The 14,944-nt window shown below is 47.9% G+C and overlaps 3 protein-coding genes across 3 annotated transcripts; 1 reads left to right on the top strand and 2 right to left on the bottom strand.

The window, feature by feature from the left end:
* Positions 1-243: 243 nt before the first annotated feature.
* Positions 244-3,521, bottom strand: LOC124536960. Its single transcript, XM_047113646.1, has 3 exons — positions 3,443-3,521; positions 1,083-1,370; positions 244-806 (listed from the first exon to the last, which is right to left on the bottom strand). The coding sequence occupies exons 1-3, from the start codon at positions 3,510-3,512 to the stop codon at positions 580-582; spliced, it is 585 nt and encodes a 194-aa protein (XP_046969602.1). The 5' UTR covers positions 3,513-3,521; the 3' UTR covers positions 244-579.
* Positions 3,522-6,475: 2,954 nt separating this feature from the next.
* LOC124537049 lies at positions 6,476-11,083 on the top strand. The gene is made up of 3 exons (XM_047113761.1): positions 6,476-7,060; positions 7,568-7,778; positions 10,992-11,083. Exons 1-3 carry the CDS (start codon positions 6,476-6,478, stop codon positions 11,081-11,083), a joined length of 888 nt encoding a protein of 295 aa, XP_046969717.1.
* On the bottom strand, positions 10,706-14,443 carry LOC124537050 (fibrous sheath CABYR-binding protein-like). Its single transcript, XM_047113762.1, has 3 exons — positions 12,501-14,443; positions 11,931-12,030; positions 10,706-11,117 (listed from the first exon to the last, which is right to left on the bottom strand). The coding sequence occupies exon 1, from the start codon at positions 14,441-14,443 to the stop codon at positions 12,527-12,529; it is 1,917 nt and encodes a 638-aa protein (XP_046969718.1). The 3' UTR covers positions 10,706-11,117; positions 11,931-12,030; positions 12,501-12,526.
* Positions 14,444-14,944: the final 501 nt, after the last annotated feature.

Genomic DNA, 14,944 nt, shown 5'->3' on the forward strand with positions numbered 1-14,944 from the left:
TTGGTTATGCGCGGCAAAAAAATACCATAAAAATCGCGATGTTGTGGATTTCCAGACATCGAATAGAAGGCGATATTTTACAAAGCCTTTATCTTATCTTAGTCTTTAGTAGTTCATTTTTTAAAACATTTACATTTACATTTCTGAGCTAAGGAGAGAAGCTCCAATACTTCACTAGGATTATAATATACTATTTAACGCATCACTTTATTCAATCTGCTTAGGATTAACTTTAGATTAGATTTAAAGTATAATGAAAGTATTTTGTTGTAGGAAATTGTTCTAATCATTTATTAACATAAAAATATTTGTACAAAAATATAATATATGAGACATGTTATGAAAACATCAATAAATTTTAGTACTCTGCAAAATATTTCTTAAATTATTATCCCATTCAGATTCCGTCACAATAATTGACTTCAACGTTGTATTTTAAATCCAACTTAGAATTTTACGATTGATTTTATCGTGCACATCGTGATAATATCGTTAATCAATCTCATTTTAAACTGAGCTTAATACATATAAACGAGTTCTGAGTCTTCGTAATCAAACTGAGTAAACATAATCATTTATTTAGGAAAGTGTATATTTCGTCAACAAAGGCGTGACGATCATAGCAAGGAATGCCACTGTAAAGTCGGATAAGTGAGAGGCACCATTTTTATTGCACTTGTCTCCTTCACAGTCATGACAAGACAGCAAAGAGACCACATCAGTGTGAGAGGAGTGCGCTTTTCTGATGTCAGCACAGGAACCTCTTTCTGACGCACAGCCTCGAATGTACCATGGTTTTTTCATATCTGTAACAAATATTAGTGTTTTATTTTAATGACTATTTTTGTAAATGATCGACTTGATCTTATTTTAAGATATAATTGTTATCTGTTAGATAAATATAAATTCGAGCTTATTTTAGTTACGTCTCAGGTATGTATTTTCGAACCGGTCATAGATTTTTTTTAAACAATTATATGAATATTATGATTATGAATTATTTTAATCTACTACAATCTAGATACATTAAAAATCATATTCCAAAAAACATTAAAATTGTAAACAAGTGGTATTATACTTACATTTATACTGTTCTGCATAAACGACACACCCTTGTTTTTTAACATCCAGAGTATATGGACACAGCTTTGAAGAAGTATTGTGTAAGACTTTTGGACAGTCAGTACACACATAGCACTCTCTAAGATTCACTGGGTTTGGTGATGGTGCTGGTATCGCATTCGGTTTGGGGCGGTACATGTTGCTAGTTACAGCATTCGCTTGAGCTCCAGTCCTATCACTTATCTCTTTATTTTCATCTCTGGCATCTTCCAAACCCGTAAATTCTCTTTCGGCCAAGAATAGTTGTTCTTTAAAAATATGTGCATATGTGTATTAAAAACATTGAATATTTTTGAGATATAAATCAATATAGGGACTCCAAATATAGGCAGGCACTTGACTTAAATAGTTAAAAAAGAATCTTTACAAGCTTTAACGGAGGAGACATTTTTAAAAATATTTTCAACCAGCCAACCTTAGGAAGCACAGCATATAGCGTGCAATAAGCAAATGTAAGTAAGAGGAATAAATTAACTCGTACTCTTACATAAAAATACACGTACACACACGAGTATTGATGCGATATAATATAAATAAATATATAGTTCCATCACGGAATATACCTACATAGATAGATGTTTGGATGTGTTTTTGTGGCTCTGAAAGCATCTAAAGTTAAACCACGAATTAAGACCTAATTTATCTCCGGTCGTGGTGGGGTGAGTCGAGATGGCCCAGTGGTTAGAACGCGTGCATCTTAACCGATGATTGCGGGTTCAAACCCAGGCAAGCACCGATGATTCATGTGCTTAATTAGTCTTTATAATTCATCTCGTGCTCAGCGGTGAAGGCAAACATCGTGAGGAAACCTGCATGTAACAAATTTCATAGAAATTCTGCCACATGTGCATTCCACCAACCCGCATTGGAACAGCGTGGTGGAATATGTTCCAAACTTTCTCCTCAAAGGGAGAGGAGGCCCTTAGCGCAGCAGTGGGAATTTATAGGCTGTTGTTGTGGTGGAGTTACCTAATCTATGTTGAGAATGGACATCGGGCAGGAGTACTTCATCATCAATGTTCGATTAAGGAAAATGTTAGTTTTCAATTAAAAAACGCTTCAAAAAGGTTAAAAAAGATAGTTAGCTATTTAATTTCCTCACGGCTGCATTGTAAGCTGTTATTTAGATTTCTCATTAAAACTCCTTAGTGGGGCTTTGTTTAAGCCCTTCTGAGTAGGTACCACCCGATCATTGACTACCTCCGTGGTCGAGTGGTGTGTACACCGGTTTTCATGGGTACGCCACTCCGAGGTCCCGGGTTCGATTCCCAGCCGAGTCAATGTAGATTATCATTATTAACACACAAGTGCTTTAGCTACTTACATTAGGATCAAAGTAATGTATGTAATGTATGTGATGTTGTCTCATATATCGGATATTACCGCCAAACAGGAGTGTGAAGTATTGTTGTGTTCCGATTTGAAGATTAAGTGTGCTACGGGCGCAAGGGACATAACATTTTAGCTCCGAAGTTTGTTGGCGTTGTGGTAAGGAATTGTTAATATTTCTTACAGTACTAATAATGCTTAGGGGCTGTGATTACCACTTACCATCAGGTGGGCCAGTCGTTTATCCGCCTACGTATATTATTAAGAACAAACTAGCAAAACTTCAAGACTATTTAGGGCTTTATTATTTCGAATATAATTCATGGCCATAATTTGTGGTATATTGATGATTATTGAAATAATTTCTACAAAATAAAAAAACAATATGTGAAATTGTAATATTTAACGCTTTAGTAGAATAAAATGTACAAGGATGTGATACATAACATTTATAATCAAAGTTAAAAGTTACTTGATTCATGGTGGCAAGGTCAATCACGATTGTAAATACCCTTAAACCCGATAGCGTAATCACAAACGTAAGTAATGTACAATATAATTAGTATACGGCTCATTAAATCATAATAATAATTTGAACTCACGAATCAATCAACCATAATATTATATTTATTTATATATATATATATATATATATATTATTATTTTTTATTTATTTTTGGCCAACTGATGGTAAGAGGTCACAACTGCCCATAGACAATGGCGCTGTATGAAATATAAACCGTTTCTCGCATTTCCAATGCGCTACGAACCTTGAGAATTAAGATGTTCCATGCCTGTAGTTGCACTGGCTCACTCGCCCTTCAAACCGGAACTCAAGAATACGAAATACTATAGTTTGGTGGTAGAATTTCTGATGAAGGGTTGTACCTACACAGAGGGGCTTGAATGCCCTACCACCAAGTACCTATTTTTTCATTAATAGACAGGAATCTATGATAATTTATGATTAAGAAAATAACGTGATAATTACCTGAGGTAACCATATTAAATAATCCATAAAAAACACATCCTCTCAAAACAACTAGAGCAATCTTCGACATCTTGGTAAATTAAATGACGCTCAAACGAAGGTTGGATGTAATTTATTTTATACGATAACTTATCTTTGTAATCAAAGAATTCGACATGCTTAACGGACCTTAAAGGTACGCGTTTGTTACTAGCGAATCACTCAAGTGCCCGTCAAGCATAAACCTAAACCTATTGAATTGCTATGATTTGCTTTTTTTGTCGTCAGTATCAATGATTAAATTTTCAACAAGGTTATATTGGATTTTATTTTGTCATCGCTACTAGAAAAGCAAAAATATGACGTGTGTGTAATTTTTTTAAGATAAAAATAATTAAATACTTATTAGTATAGTAAAACTGATTTGCACTTGGTAGGGCTTTGTGCAAGCCCGCCTGGGTTGGTACCACCCACTCATCAGATATTCTAATGCTAAACAACAGTACGCAGTATTGTTGTGTTCCGGTTTGAAGGGTAAGTGAGTCCGATTAACTATAGGCACAAGGGACATGGCATCTTAGTTCCCAAGGTTGGTGGTGCATTGACGATGTAAGGAATAGTTAATATTTCTTACAGCTGTCTGTTCTTACTGTCATTGTGTGGAAAAAATTAGGACAGGCTAAATATAATAAATTATATATACATTGCTTGTCTATTCTATTAACTATTGAGAACATCCTTCGTCTTGAGCCAATGATGATTATAGAATCAACTTACTAAAACAACAAAACATCCCATCCATACAAAATATCAGATCCGTAGTATAATTATATATGTTACTGAGTTAAAGCGTTTATGCTAAATAGATATTTTTTGTTTTATATAAGCATTAATATCTTAAGCCGATTTTTGTCTCAGTGATTGTGGGACGATAGCTGCTCATAGAAAATCGTTTATTGTCTCATTTTGAAGAGCTCCAGCCGTGTGCAAAAAAATAAAGAGTATTCTTGCAATTTACTAAATTAATTTAAGAGAGTTGAAAAGTTACCGACCGGTTAGATAACGGCCTACGGCTGTATAAAAAAATATAACGTACGAACAGACGTTTTCAGTTTACAATTAAATTACAACTACAACAACAGCTCTTAAATTTCCGACGGCTGGGCTAAGGCCTCCTCTCCTGGAAGTACATTTTTGAAATTTTTTTGTGTTAACGTGCGCCTAAAACTCTCAAAAAAATACTCTAGTCTTGTTTTGGCACTCCGGACCCTCTGTAGCTTTTGATTTTCGTTTTCACTTGTTTTTCCCTGTTTTTCATCTGTTTTTTACCGTTTTCTTACCCTACCATCTACATTTGTTTACTTACCTTTTTCCGTTGTTCGGCGCGATTGTGGGGCCCTCTGTCCTGCATCCGTCGACACCCCAAACTCCGGGATCGGCTTCTCCGTTCCGGAGATATTCACTGAAAACCTAATCCTACCTAAAATTTGCGACCCCCCTCAGTACAGACCCAGCACTCCTCAGTGCTGAGGAGCTCCGCGCGGAAGTGGCCCGAAATGCGGCCCAGATAAGAGAGGTCGCACTTAAATCCTCCAACCTGAAAGGAGGGTTTATCAAGAGGTTGAAGGATGCAGCGGCCTCTCTAGAGGGGGTAGTCGAGGCCCTGGCGTCCCGGACGGAGGCAGACGAGTCTCGAAAGCTCCGAGCGGACAACGGCCTCCTGCGCAGGGAGGTGTAGAGCCTTAAGGCGGAATTAAAGGCCCACCGCCGTGAGTACGCGGAGATGCGTGCCACGGTGGCAGCGGCAAACGCAACCGGCATCGCCCCGCGAGACGCTCCTCCCACGATGGAGGAGTTGAAGGACTTCATCGCTGCGTCCATCGGTGCAGCGATGAAGACACAACTGGCCGGGTTAGAGAAGCGCCTACCTCCCGCCAGGGTGCAGCGACCTCCTCTTGCGCAGGAGTCCCAGAGACAACCAGTCTGTACCGCGGTGGCCTCTCCGGCCGAGGGACCCACAAAACAGGCCAGGCCTAGGAAGGCGGCTCCAACGGCGCCCAAAATCGCGCCCACCGCTGGCCCGTCGAGCGCCCCGGTCGCACCGGCAGTGACGCAACCACCACCGAACCAGGAGCCGTCCTGGTCTACGGTGGTGAAGAAGGGCAGGAAGAGGAATAAGACTGCCCCCTCCGCCGACGCTCCGGGCGCCAAGGCGCCGTCGAAGACGCCACAGGCGGCCAAGCCGAGACTGGCCACCCCTCGCTCGACTGCAATCGTCCTAACGTTGCAGTCGGAAGCAGTAGGGAAGGGGGTCACCTACGCGCAGGTCCTGGAGAGAGCGGAACAAAGCGTCAAGCTCCAGGACTTCGGCATCAGCGGCGGCCTCAAGGTGCGACGCACGGCGACCGGGGCCAGGGCACTCGAGTTGCCGAGAGCTCAAGCGGAGCAGGCCGATAGGCTGGCGGCGAAGCTCCGCTCCGTGCTCGACGGGGTCGCTGACGTGGTCCGGCCAGTCAGCAAGGCCGACCTGAAGGTGACGGGGCTCGACGACTCCGTCACCGCGGAGAAACTGGCCACGGCGATCGCGCGCGCAGGTGACTGCTCCACCGAGTCCGTGAAGTGTGGCGTGATGCAGCGCGGACCAGACTACATGGGAATGGTCCGCGTCACCTGCCCCCTCAAAGCAGCGAAGAAGCTGGCCGCTGCCGGTCGCCTCCTCGTCGGGTGGAGCTCGGCCAAGGTGGCCGCGGTGGAGCAGCGCCCCATGCGCTGCTACAAATGTATGGGCCTTGGCCATACGAGGGCGCTCTGCCCGTCGAAGGTGGAGAGGGGTGGCCTGTGCTACCGCTGTGTCTCAGACGGCCACAAATCGGCGGCATGCACGGCCAAGATGCGCTGCGCGGTCTGCGCGGAGGCCGGGAAGCCCTCCGGGCACTTGATGGGGGCGCGCGACTGTAACCCCCCCATCACGAAGGGTAAAGCGGTCCAAGGAACCAGGACCGCCCCGCTCGAGGAAAGCCGCCAGGCTACGGAGGGAGCTCAATTGACACAAGAATGCCAGAACAACTGAGCTTTCTCCAAACGAACGTCAACCACTCCGCCGGAGCGCAGGACCTTTTGCTGCAGTCCATGGTGGAGTGGCAGGTAGACCTGGCGGTGGCCTGCGAGCCCTACTACGTCCCTCCCCTACCTCATTGGCTGGGGGACTCGGACGAAACTGTGGCGGTTCTCACGAGGAGCGGAACGGGGCCCCCTTTCTCACTCATCGAGAGGGGCTCGGGCTACGTAGTGGTTGGGCGGGGGGAGTACATCGTCGTCGGAACGTACTTCTCCCCGAACCGCAGCCTGGCTGAGTTCGAGACCTATCTCGGCTTAGTCAGAGCTGCGGTGGCCAGGCAGTCGCCGAAACCGATAGTGGTTCTCGGCGACCTAAACGCGAAGTCGCGTGCCTGGGGCAACCCCGCCACGAATCCGCGAGGGAGGGCCGTCCTGGTGTGGGCCCTGCTCTCCGACCTGTCCCTTCTCAATAGGGGGCAGGTTCAGACCTGCGTGCGCCATCAGGGGGGTTTCGTGGTGGACGTCTCGTTCGCCACCCCTATGGCAGCACGCAGAGTCGTCAATTGGAGAGTGGAGGAGGAGGTGGAGACTCTATCGGATCACCGATACATACGATTCGAGATCTCCACCTCTCGCAGGCCGGCGGAACCCCAGAGGGTGCCGACTACGCTGCCGAGGTGGTCTCTCGGCGAGGTCGATAAAGAGCTGGTCAAGGAGGCCGCCATCGTGCAGCGGTGGGGTTCCGCAGGGAGGAGGGAGGGTGCCAGCGCATAGGAGCTGACGGAGGTCTGCGATGCGGCCATGCCTCGGACCCGGCGCAGAGTTCCGCGTCGGCACGTCTATTGGTGGTCGCCCGAAATCGCCGACCTTCGGGCGACGTGCTGCCGGGCGCGGAGGGCCTACGTCCGCTGTCGAAGGCGCAACGGCCTCGACACGGATCTGGAGGGACAGATGCTGGACGCTTATCGCCAGCTGAAAAAAGAGCTGCAGCTGGCGATAAGCAAGGCCAAGGAGAAGGCCAGGGAGGAGCTTCTGGCGGGTCTCAATCGAGACCCGTGGGGGCGCCCGTACCGCGGCGTACGCGGAAAGTTCCGCACACAAGGCGCCCCCGTCACCGAGACGATGCCGCCGGAACTCCTCCTGCGCCTGGTCGGGGAACTCTTTCCCCACCCAGGGGGGCACGTCCCTCCACAGATGGCCCCCCGCTCCGTGATCGAAGACGCAGTGGCTCCACCACTGATCACGGAGCGGGAGATGGAGATGGCCCTCAGTCGTCTGAGGGCCAAGAACACGGCGCCGGGTCCGGACGGGGTTCCAGGGCGTGTTCTGTGCGACGCCCTGGAATTCCTAGGTGCAAGGCTTCGGGAGCTGTTCGACGAGTGTCTGTGCAGCGGGCAGTTTCCGAAGCCTTGGAAAGAAGGAAAATTGGTCCTGTTGCCGAAGGAAGGTCGGCCGCTAGATTCCCCTTCGGCATACAGGCCAATAGTGCTGCTGAACGAGACGGGAAAACTCTTCGAGAAGATCCTCGCAGCCCGTCTCGTTCAGCACCTCGAGGAGGTCGGTCCGGGTCTTTCAGAGGCTCAGTTCGGGTTCAGGGCGGGCCGGTCGACGGTCGACGCCCTGGACGCCCTGAAGACTCGGACGACGGAAGCGGTGGCCCGAGGACAGGTCGTCCTGGCGGTGTCGCTTGACGTGGCGAACGCCTTCAACGGTCTCCCTTTCGAGACGATACGGGAGGCACTCCGATACCATGGGGTGCCGACCTATCTGAGGAGGCTGCTGGAGGCGTACCTCCAGGACAGGGAAATCCTCTGGGCGGGGGTCGACGGGAGGTTGGTCCGGCGTCGGGTAGGTTGCGGCGTTCCACAGGGGTCAGTTCTCGGCCCAATTCTGTGGAACGTTGGTTTCGACTGGCTCCTGCGAGCTCCCGTCCTTCCCGGGATGGGGGTGTTGTGCTACGCCGACGACACCCTCGTCACGGCGACTGGGCGGGACTTTCGGGAGGCGGCTCGCCTTGCCGTGGTCGGAACGGCTCTCACCGTGGACCGTATGGGAATGCTGGGCCTGAGGGTCTCCATATCCAAAACGGAGGCCCTCCTATTCCACGGTCCACGGAAGGGACCCCCACGAGGGGCGAGTATCACCGTCCGGGGGACGGTGATCAAGGTGCAGGCCCAGATGAAGTATCTGGGCTTCATCCTGGACGGTAGATGGAGCTTCGGGCAGCATTTTGTGCATCTCGGCCCGAGGCTCATCAACGCCGCCGCCGCTCTCGGCCGCCTCCTTGCGAATGTGGGGGAGCCGGAATCGCTATGCCGGCGTCTATACTCCGGTGTAGTGAGGTCGATGGCGCTGTACGGTGCCCCGATCTGGGTCGACGCCCTCACCGCTGACAATCGGGCCCTCCTGCGTAAGCAGCAGAGGGTCATAGCGGTGAGAGGCATCAGAGGGTACCGTACGGTGTCGTGGACTGCGGCGACACTTCTCGCGGGCGATCCGTCCTGGGAGCTCCAGGCGGAGGTGCTCGCGGAGGTGTACCGGTTCCGGGTAGAGGCGAGGAACCGCGGCGACCGTCCAGGATCGGCGGAGGTCGGGCGGATCAGGGCTCTAGCCCAGCAAGCCCTGATCGCCCGATGGCAGGAGGACTTGGGGTCAGTGGAGGCGATCCGTCCCCACTTGAGTCGCTGGGTCGCGAGGAAGAAGGGCACGCTCACCTTCAGGATGACGCAGGTACTTACCGGGCACGGATGCTTCGGTAAGTACCTGCACGGAATAGCGCGGCGGGAGGTGTCACCCTCCTGCCACGAGTGTGGTGCGCCAGTCGACACAACGCACCACACCCTGAGTGAGTGTGCCGCGTGGGGGCCCCAGAGGCACTCCTTGGCGGCGTCTATGGGCGGAGACCTCTCGCTGTCGAGCATTGTCAATGAAATGCTTGGCAGCGAGACGTGTTGGTCGGAGATGCGCGAAGCCGCGGAGCGGGAGCGGGAAGAGGATGCCGCTGCAGACCCGCTCCGCCGTAGACGACCGGGGAGGAGGAAAAGGCTGTACGCGCACCTTCTCCCCCCGCCTCAATAGGCGCCGCAGGGTCCAGGGGGGGTAGTCTCAGTACCCTGGGACTACCCCCTAGGTGTTGGAGGCCCGCATAGGCGGGCCGACCGTCAGGGCGTCACGGTAGCATGCGTAAGCGATCCCGTGGCGCCCGCCGAAAGACGGAGAGGGTACCGCTGGTTTTTTAGTGGGTAAACCCGGTGGACCTGGGCGCACTCGGCGTCCAGGAAACCGGGGAGTCCCACACACCCCCCCACATACCATCACGTGGGGGAAGCGCGTAACGCGTTTTCCAGCGATAAAAAAAAAAAAAAAAGAAAAAAAGGGCCTCCTCTCCTTGAGAAGGTTAGGAAAATATTCCACCAAGCTGTTCCAATGCGGGTTGGTGGAAATACACATGAGGCAGAACTTCTATGAAATTAGACACATGCAGGTTTCTTCTCGATGTTTTCCTTTACCGCAATCTTCACAATCATTAAGATACACGAGTTCTAACTATTGGGCCATCTCGGCTTCAAATTAAAAGTTTTGTTCTTCAATTGTCATACGTTTGACTTGTAAAAATGTATTGAGTAAACGCGAAGTTTCACGTGCTACCTAGTAGTACTATTGAAATAAGAATTATTAGAATTCTTGGCGTTAAGTCCTTAAATATATACGAATTTAAATTAAAAATAGTTAGGTACTGTATACATTTTGATAGAGTGGAATTGTGACAAGAATCATTTCTGTTGTCGCAATTCCGATTCGGACAAAAAACTAACTAGCCATTCGTTCACCAGTGGAGGCAATATTTGAATGTTTGTTCGTTTCATCTTTTTCCGCAGCGATATTTGGTAGTTACGTGTTCAAAAATGGTTTTTGTGATATTATACACGACTTTGCCAGTTTATTTTTTTACGAAATAAAAGTTAAATAAGACTATTTTATTATATCATACTGAGTCAGTAAAATATAATAAAACATTTTTTAGTTAATAATGAAAAATTTTAAACAATAAGTCTTGAGCAATTCTTGATAAATAAGTTTAACAAATATCTAGTCTTTTGAATCTCAATTCCTATTAGATATTTAATTGTATTTTATATATGGACCATCATTGAGATGCTTGAGCATTTGAACATTAAACATTGGGGTACGTTATGATCATAAACAAAATAATCATCATACACATAATTGTTAATAGAAATACTGTCTTTATTAGTAAGCTCTATCACTAAACTTCTAACATATTATTTTCAAAAAAAAGTATTTTATACATATATAGTAGTATGATCGTCATTTATACATAAAATAAATCTTATACATTAAGAAAAATAACGTGTCTATCATAACTTAATTTTAAAATCAAATATCAACATTAAAACTTATTTCATGTTAAATAAAATATTTTTTTAGAAATAAATACTAATTATAACGCTTACAAATAATGGAATAAAAGCAATAACAATTTTTGTTCCAGAATTGCAAAGATTTTTATCACAGACTCTGCATTTGGTTGAATTTCCACCAATTAGGGTATTGCATCTGGTGTTATCGTCCGCGGAGCCGTAGGAGCAACCTCGTTTGGTTTTAGTTTGTCCATTTACTGCAAAATAAAAAAAGTTATTCATATATATAGAAACGAATTTAAATATGCCTAACACATTTAATTGTATTTATATTTCCATTTATGTCAAATATGCTGGTCACGTGATAATAAGACACTGCTACTTGTTGGTGACTAATAGAAATTGTAAGAAATATATTTTTTTACTGTTATACTATAAACGGGGAATCGATATGCCACTAGCCCTGGGATCTGAGATTTTGTGTCCCCTGTGCCTTTACACTTGCTCAAACCCTTAAAACCGGAACACGACAGAACTAAGTATTAATGTTTGGCAATAAAATATATGACGATTGGATGGCATCTGCCCAAACAGGCTCGCACAAAGCCCTTCCACCATTATAACGCCAAGTTTCCGACTCCGCAAAGTCAATAAATCTTTCTTGGGGCAAGGTATCCATTTCTATAATAAAATTGCGCAGACATTTTTAATTTTGCCGTCTCGTAAATTCAAATCGTTTATAAAATATACATTGGTAAAAAAGGCGTATTATTCGATACAAGATTTTGTAGATGATAAAAAACGTGGAATTAATACCTGCTGACTTCCAGGCAGCATATAATAATTTAAAAAAATTGTATTAACTAACACGACTGTACTTTTTTTAAATGTTGAAAAAGAGTAACTACTGAGTTTCTTGCCGGTTCTTCTCGGTAGAATCTACTTTCCGAACCGGTGGTAGCTTCACTTAATTGTTATATGACGATTCAAAAGTGCTTGAAAAAGCCCACTTGAATAAAGTATATTGTGATTGTTTGATTGATTTGATATAATAGAAAATATTAGCGAACCTTCATAAGAGGCGACAACACAACGAGGTACTTTAGCGTCAGTGGTTTCTCGCACAAATCTCAGCCTTTCACGAGATGGACTGTATCCGTTATTTATCACCTAAAATTAAAAAAAAAATTCTTGAAATTTAGTAACAAATAAAAACCTGGGAATTAAAAACTTACATAACATGTGGATACAATAGAAAGCTGAAAATATGTTGGGTTGAAATTATATTGTTTTTGTATAGTAAAAACAAATTTACAAAATTGCATTAATGCTTGATTGATTTGATATACCTAATTGTAACGTAGCTTGTGTATATTGCAATAATGTGTAAAAACGTTTTTACTAGTTACATTGTAACCAATAAGGGAATTTGATTAGTGCTCTAGTTAAAAGTAGTGTTGACTTATAAAGTCAGTCAACGCTATTTTTGCCTGGTTTTCAGTTGAAAGTATTTTGGACCGATTGAGTGTTAGTGTTGTTTTGTTAACTTTTATATCTTTACTAAGAATTTTTAACTAAATAAAACTGTACAGTTTGTTTTTCTTAAATTTGCATTAAAAATAACCAGAAAGAAATATTACCTCAGGCAAAAGGCTTACAGATGGGATTAAACTTCTAACGCCGTCTTCACCGCCTGTGCCTCCTCCGCCAGTGCCTCCTCCACTGTTATCGCCGCCAGTGCCTCCTCCGCCTGTGCCTCCTCCGCCAGTGCCTCCTCCACTGTTATCGCCGCCTGTGCCTCCTCCACTGTTATCGCCGCCTGTGCCTCCTCCGCCAGTGCCTCCTCCACTGTTATCGGCGCCAGTGCCTCCTCCACTGTTATCGCCGCCAGTGCCTCCTCCACTGTTATCGCCGCCTGTGCCTCCTCCACTGTTATCGCCGCCAGTGCCTCCTCCGCCTGTGCCTCCTCCGCCAGTGCCTCCTCCACTGTTATCGCCGCCAGTGCCTCCTCCGCCTGTGCCTCCTCCACTGTTATCGCCGCCAGTGCCTCCTCCGCCTGTGCCTCCTCCGCCAGTGCCTCCTCCACTGTTATCGCCGCCAGTGCCTCCTCCGCCTGTGCCTCCTCCGCCAGTGCCTCCTCCACTGTTATCGCCGCCTGTGCCTCCTCCGCCAGTGCCTCCTCCACTGTTATCGCCGCCAGTGCCTCCTCCGCCTGTGCCTCCTCCACTGTTATCGCCGCCAGTGCCTCCTCCGCCTGTGCCTCCTCCGCCAGTGCCTCCTCCACTGTTATCGCCGCCAGTGCCTCCTCCGCCTGTGCCTCCTCCGCCAGTGCCTCCTCCACTGTTATCGCCGCCTGTGCCTCCTCCACTGTTATCGCCGCCTGTGCCTCCTCCGCCTGTGCCTCCTCCGCCTGTGCCTCCTCCGCCAGTGCCTCCTCCGCCTGTGCCTCCTCCGCCAGTGCCTCCTCCACTGTTATCGCCGCCAGTGCCTCCTCCGCCTGTGCCTCCTCCGCCAGTGCCTCCTCCACTGTTATCGCCGCCTGTGCCTCCTCCGCCTGTGCCTCCTCCGCCTGTGCCTCCTCCGCCAGTGCCTCCTCCACTGTTATCGCCGCCTGTGCCTCCTCCGCCAGTGCCTCCTCCACTGTTATCGCCGCCAGTGCCTCCTCCGCCTGTGCCTCCTCCACTGTTATCGCCGCCAGTGCCTCCTCCGCCTGTGCCTCCTCCGCCAGTGCCTCCTCCACTGTTATCGCCGCCTGTGCCTCCTCCGCCTGTGCCTCCTCCGCCTGTGCCTCCTCCGCCAGTGCCTCCTCCACTGTTATCGCCGCCTGTGCCTCCTCCGCCAGTGCCTCCTCCACTGTTATCGCCGCCAGTGCCTCCTCCGCCTGTGCCTCCTCCACTGTTATCGCCGCCAGTGCCTCCTCCGCCTGTGCCTCCTCCGCCAGTGCCTCCTCCACTGTTATCGCCGCCTGTGCCTCCTCCGCCTGTGCCTCCTCCGCCTGTGCCTCCTCCGCCAGTGCCTCCTCCGCCTGTGCCTCCTCCGCCAGTGCCTCCTCCACTGTTATCGCCGCCAGTGCCTCCTCCGCCAGTGCCTCCTCCGCCTGTGCCTCCTCCGCCAGTGCCTCCTCCACTGTTATCGCCGCCAGTGCCTCCTCCGCCTGTGCCTCCTCCACTGTTATCGCCGCCTGTGCCTCCTCCGCCTGTGCCTCCTCCGCCTGTGCCTCCTCCGCCAGTGCCTCCTCCGCCTGTGCCTCCTCCGCCAGTGCCTCCTCCACTGTTATCGCCGCCTGTGCCTCCTCCGCCAGTGCCTCCTCCGCCAGTGCCTCCTCCACTGTTATCGCCGCCTGTGCCTCCTCCGCCAGTGCCTCCTCCACTGTTATCGCCGCCAGTGCCTCCTCCGCCTGTGCCTCCTCCGCCAGTGCCTCCTCCACTGTTATCGCCGCCAGTGCCTCCTCCGCCTGTGCCTCCTCCGCCAGTGCCTCCTCCACTGTTATCGCCGCCAGTGCCTCCTCCGCCTGTGCCTCCTCCGCCAGTGCCTCCTCCGCCAGTGCCTCCTCCGCCTGTGCCTCCTCCAGTGTTACCGCCATCTGTGTTTGGAGCTACACATGTCTCTTTATGATCTTCGTACCCGCTTGCACAGTCATCGCATACGTAGCATTGAATATCTTCAGCTATAACAAGAAAGATATATATATATATATATATATATATATATATATATATATATATATATATATTGTAATATATTACATAATATGTATATATATATATATATATATATGTCATCGTTGAATTACAAAATTCGTTAGATTACAATCTGACGAGACATATTGTAATCTGTCGAAATATTGTGAATCGTGAACAAATTATTTTTCTCATTTTTTTTTAAATTTCATATGCCTTTTTGTTATATACTTGCAAGTCGGATTTTTATATTTATAGTACGTATATTGCCCTGGCTGACTAAAAATACACACTTACAACTGTCAAGCTAGGAAACTGAAATTTGGAACTTATAGTAGAAATCAATCATATTATTAGAAAGTATTTTCGGAAGTTTTGTGTCAAGGAGTGGTATTGCTCGGCTA

The sequence above is a fragment of the Vanessa cardui genome, chromosome 17 (genome assembly GCF_905220365.1).
Source record: "Vanessa cardui chromosome 17, ilVanCard2.1, whole genome shotgun sequence".
Lineage (NCBI taxonomy): Eukaryota > Metazoa > Arthropoda > Insecta > Lepidoptera > Nymphalidae > Vanessa > Vanessa cardui.

Excerpts from the sequence above, each read along its gene's own strand:
- LOC124536960 (XM_047113646.1), bottom strand. The coding sequence starts at position 3,512 with ATGTCGAAGATTGCTCTAGTTGTTTTGAGAGGATGTGTTTTTTATGGA. Across the intron at positions 1,371-3,442 it reads ATTTAATATGGTTACCTCAG|AACAACTATTCTTGGCCGAA; the intron begins GTAATTATCACG and ends ATATTTTTAAAG. Across the intron at positions 807-1,082 it reads TTATGCAGAACAGTATAAAT|ATATGAAAAAACCATGGTAC; the intron begins GTAAGTATAATA and ends TATTTGTTACAG.
- LOC124537050 (XM_047113762.1), bottom strand. The coding sequence starts at position 14,443 with ATGGCGGTAACACTGGAGGAGGCACAGGCGGAGGAGGCACTGGCGGAG.
- LOC124537049 (XM_047113761.1), top strand. The coding sequence starts at position 6,476 with ATGCCAGAACAACTGAGCTTTCTCCAAACGAACGTCAACCACTCCGCC. Across the intron at positions 7,061-7,567 it reads ATTGGAGAGTGGAGGAGGAG|TTCCGCACACAAGGCGCCCC; the intron begins GTGGAGACTCTA and ends GTACGCGGAAAG. Across the intron at positions 7,779-10,991 it reads GGCCAAGAACACGGCGCCGG|AATTGCAAAGATTTTTATCA; the intron begins GTCCGGACGGGG and ends TTTTTGTTCCAG.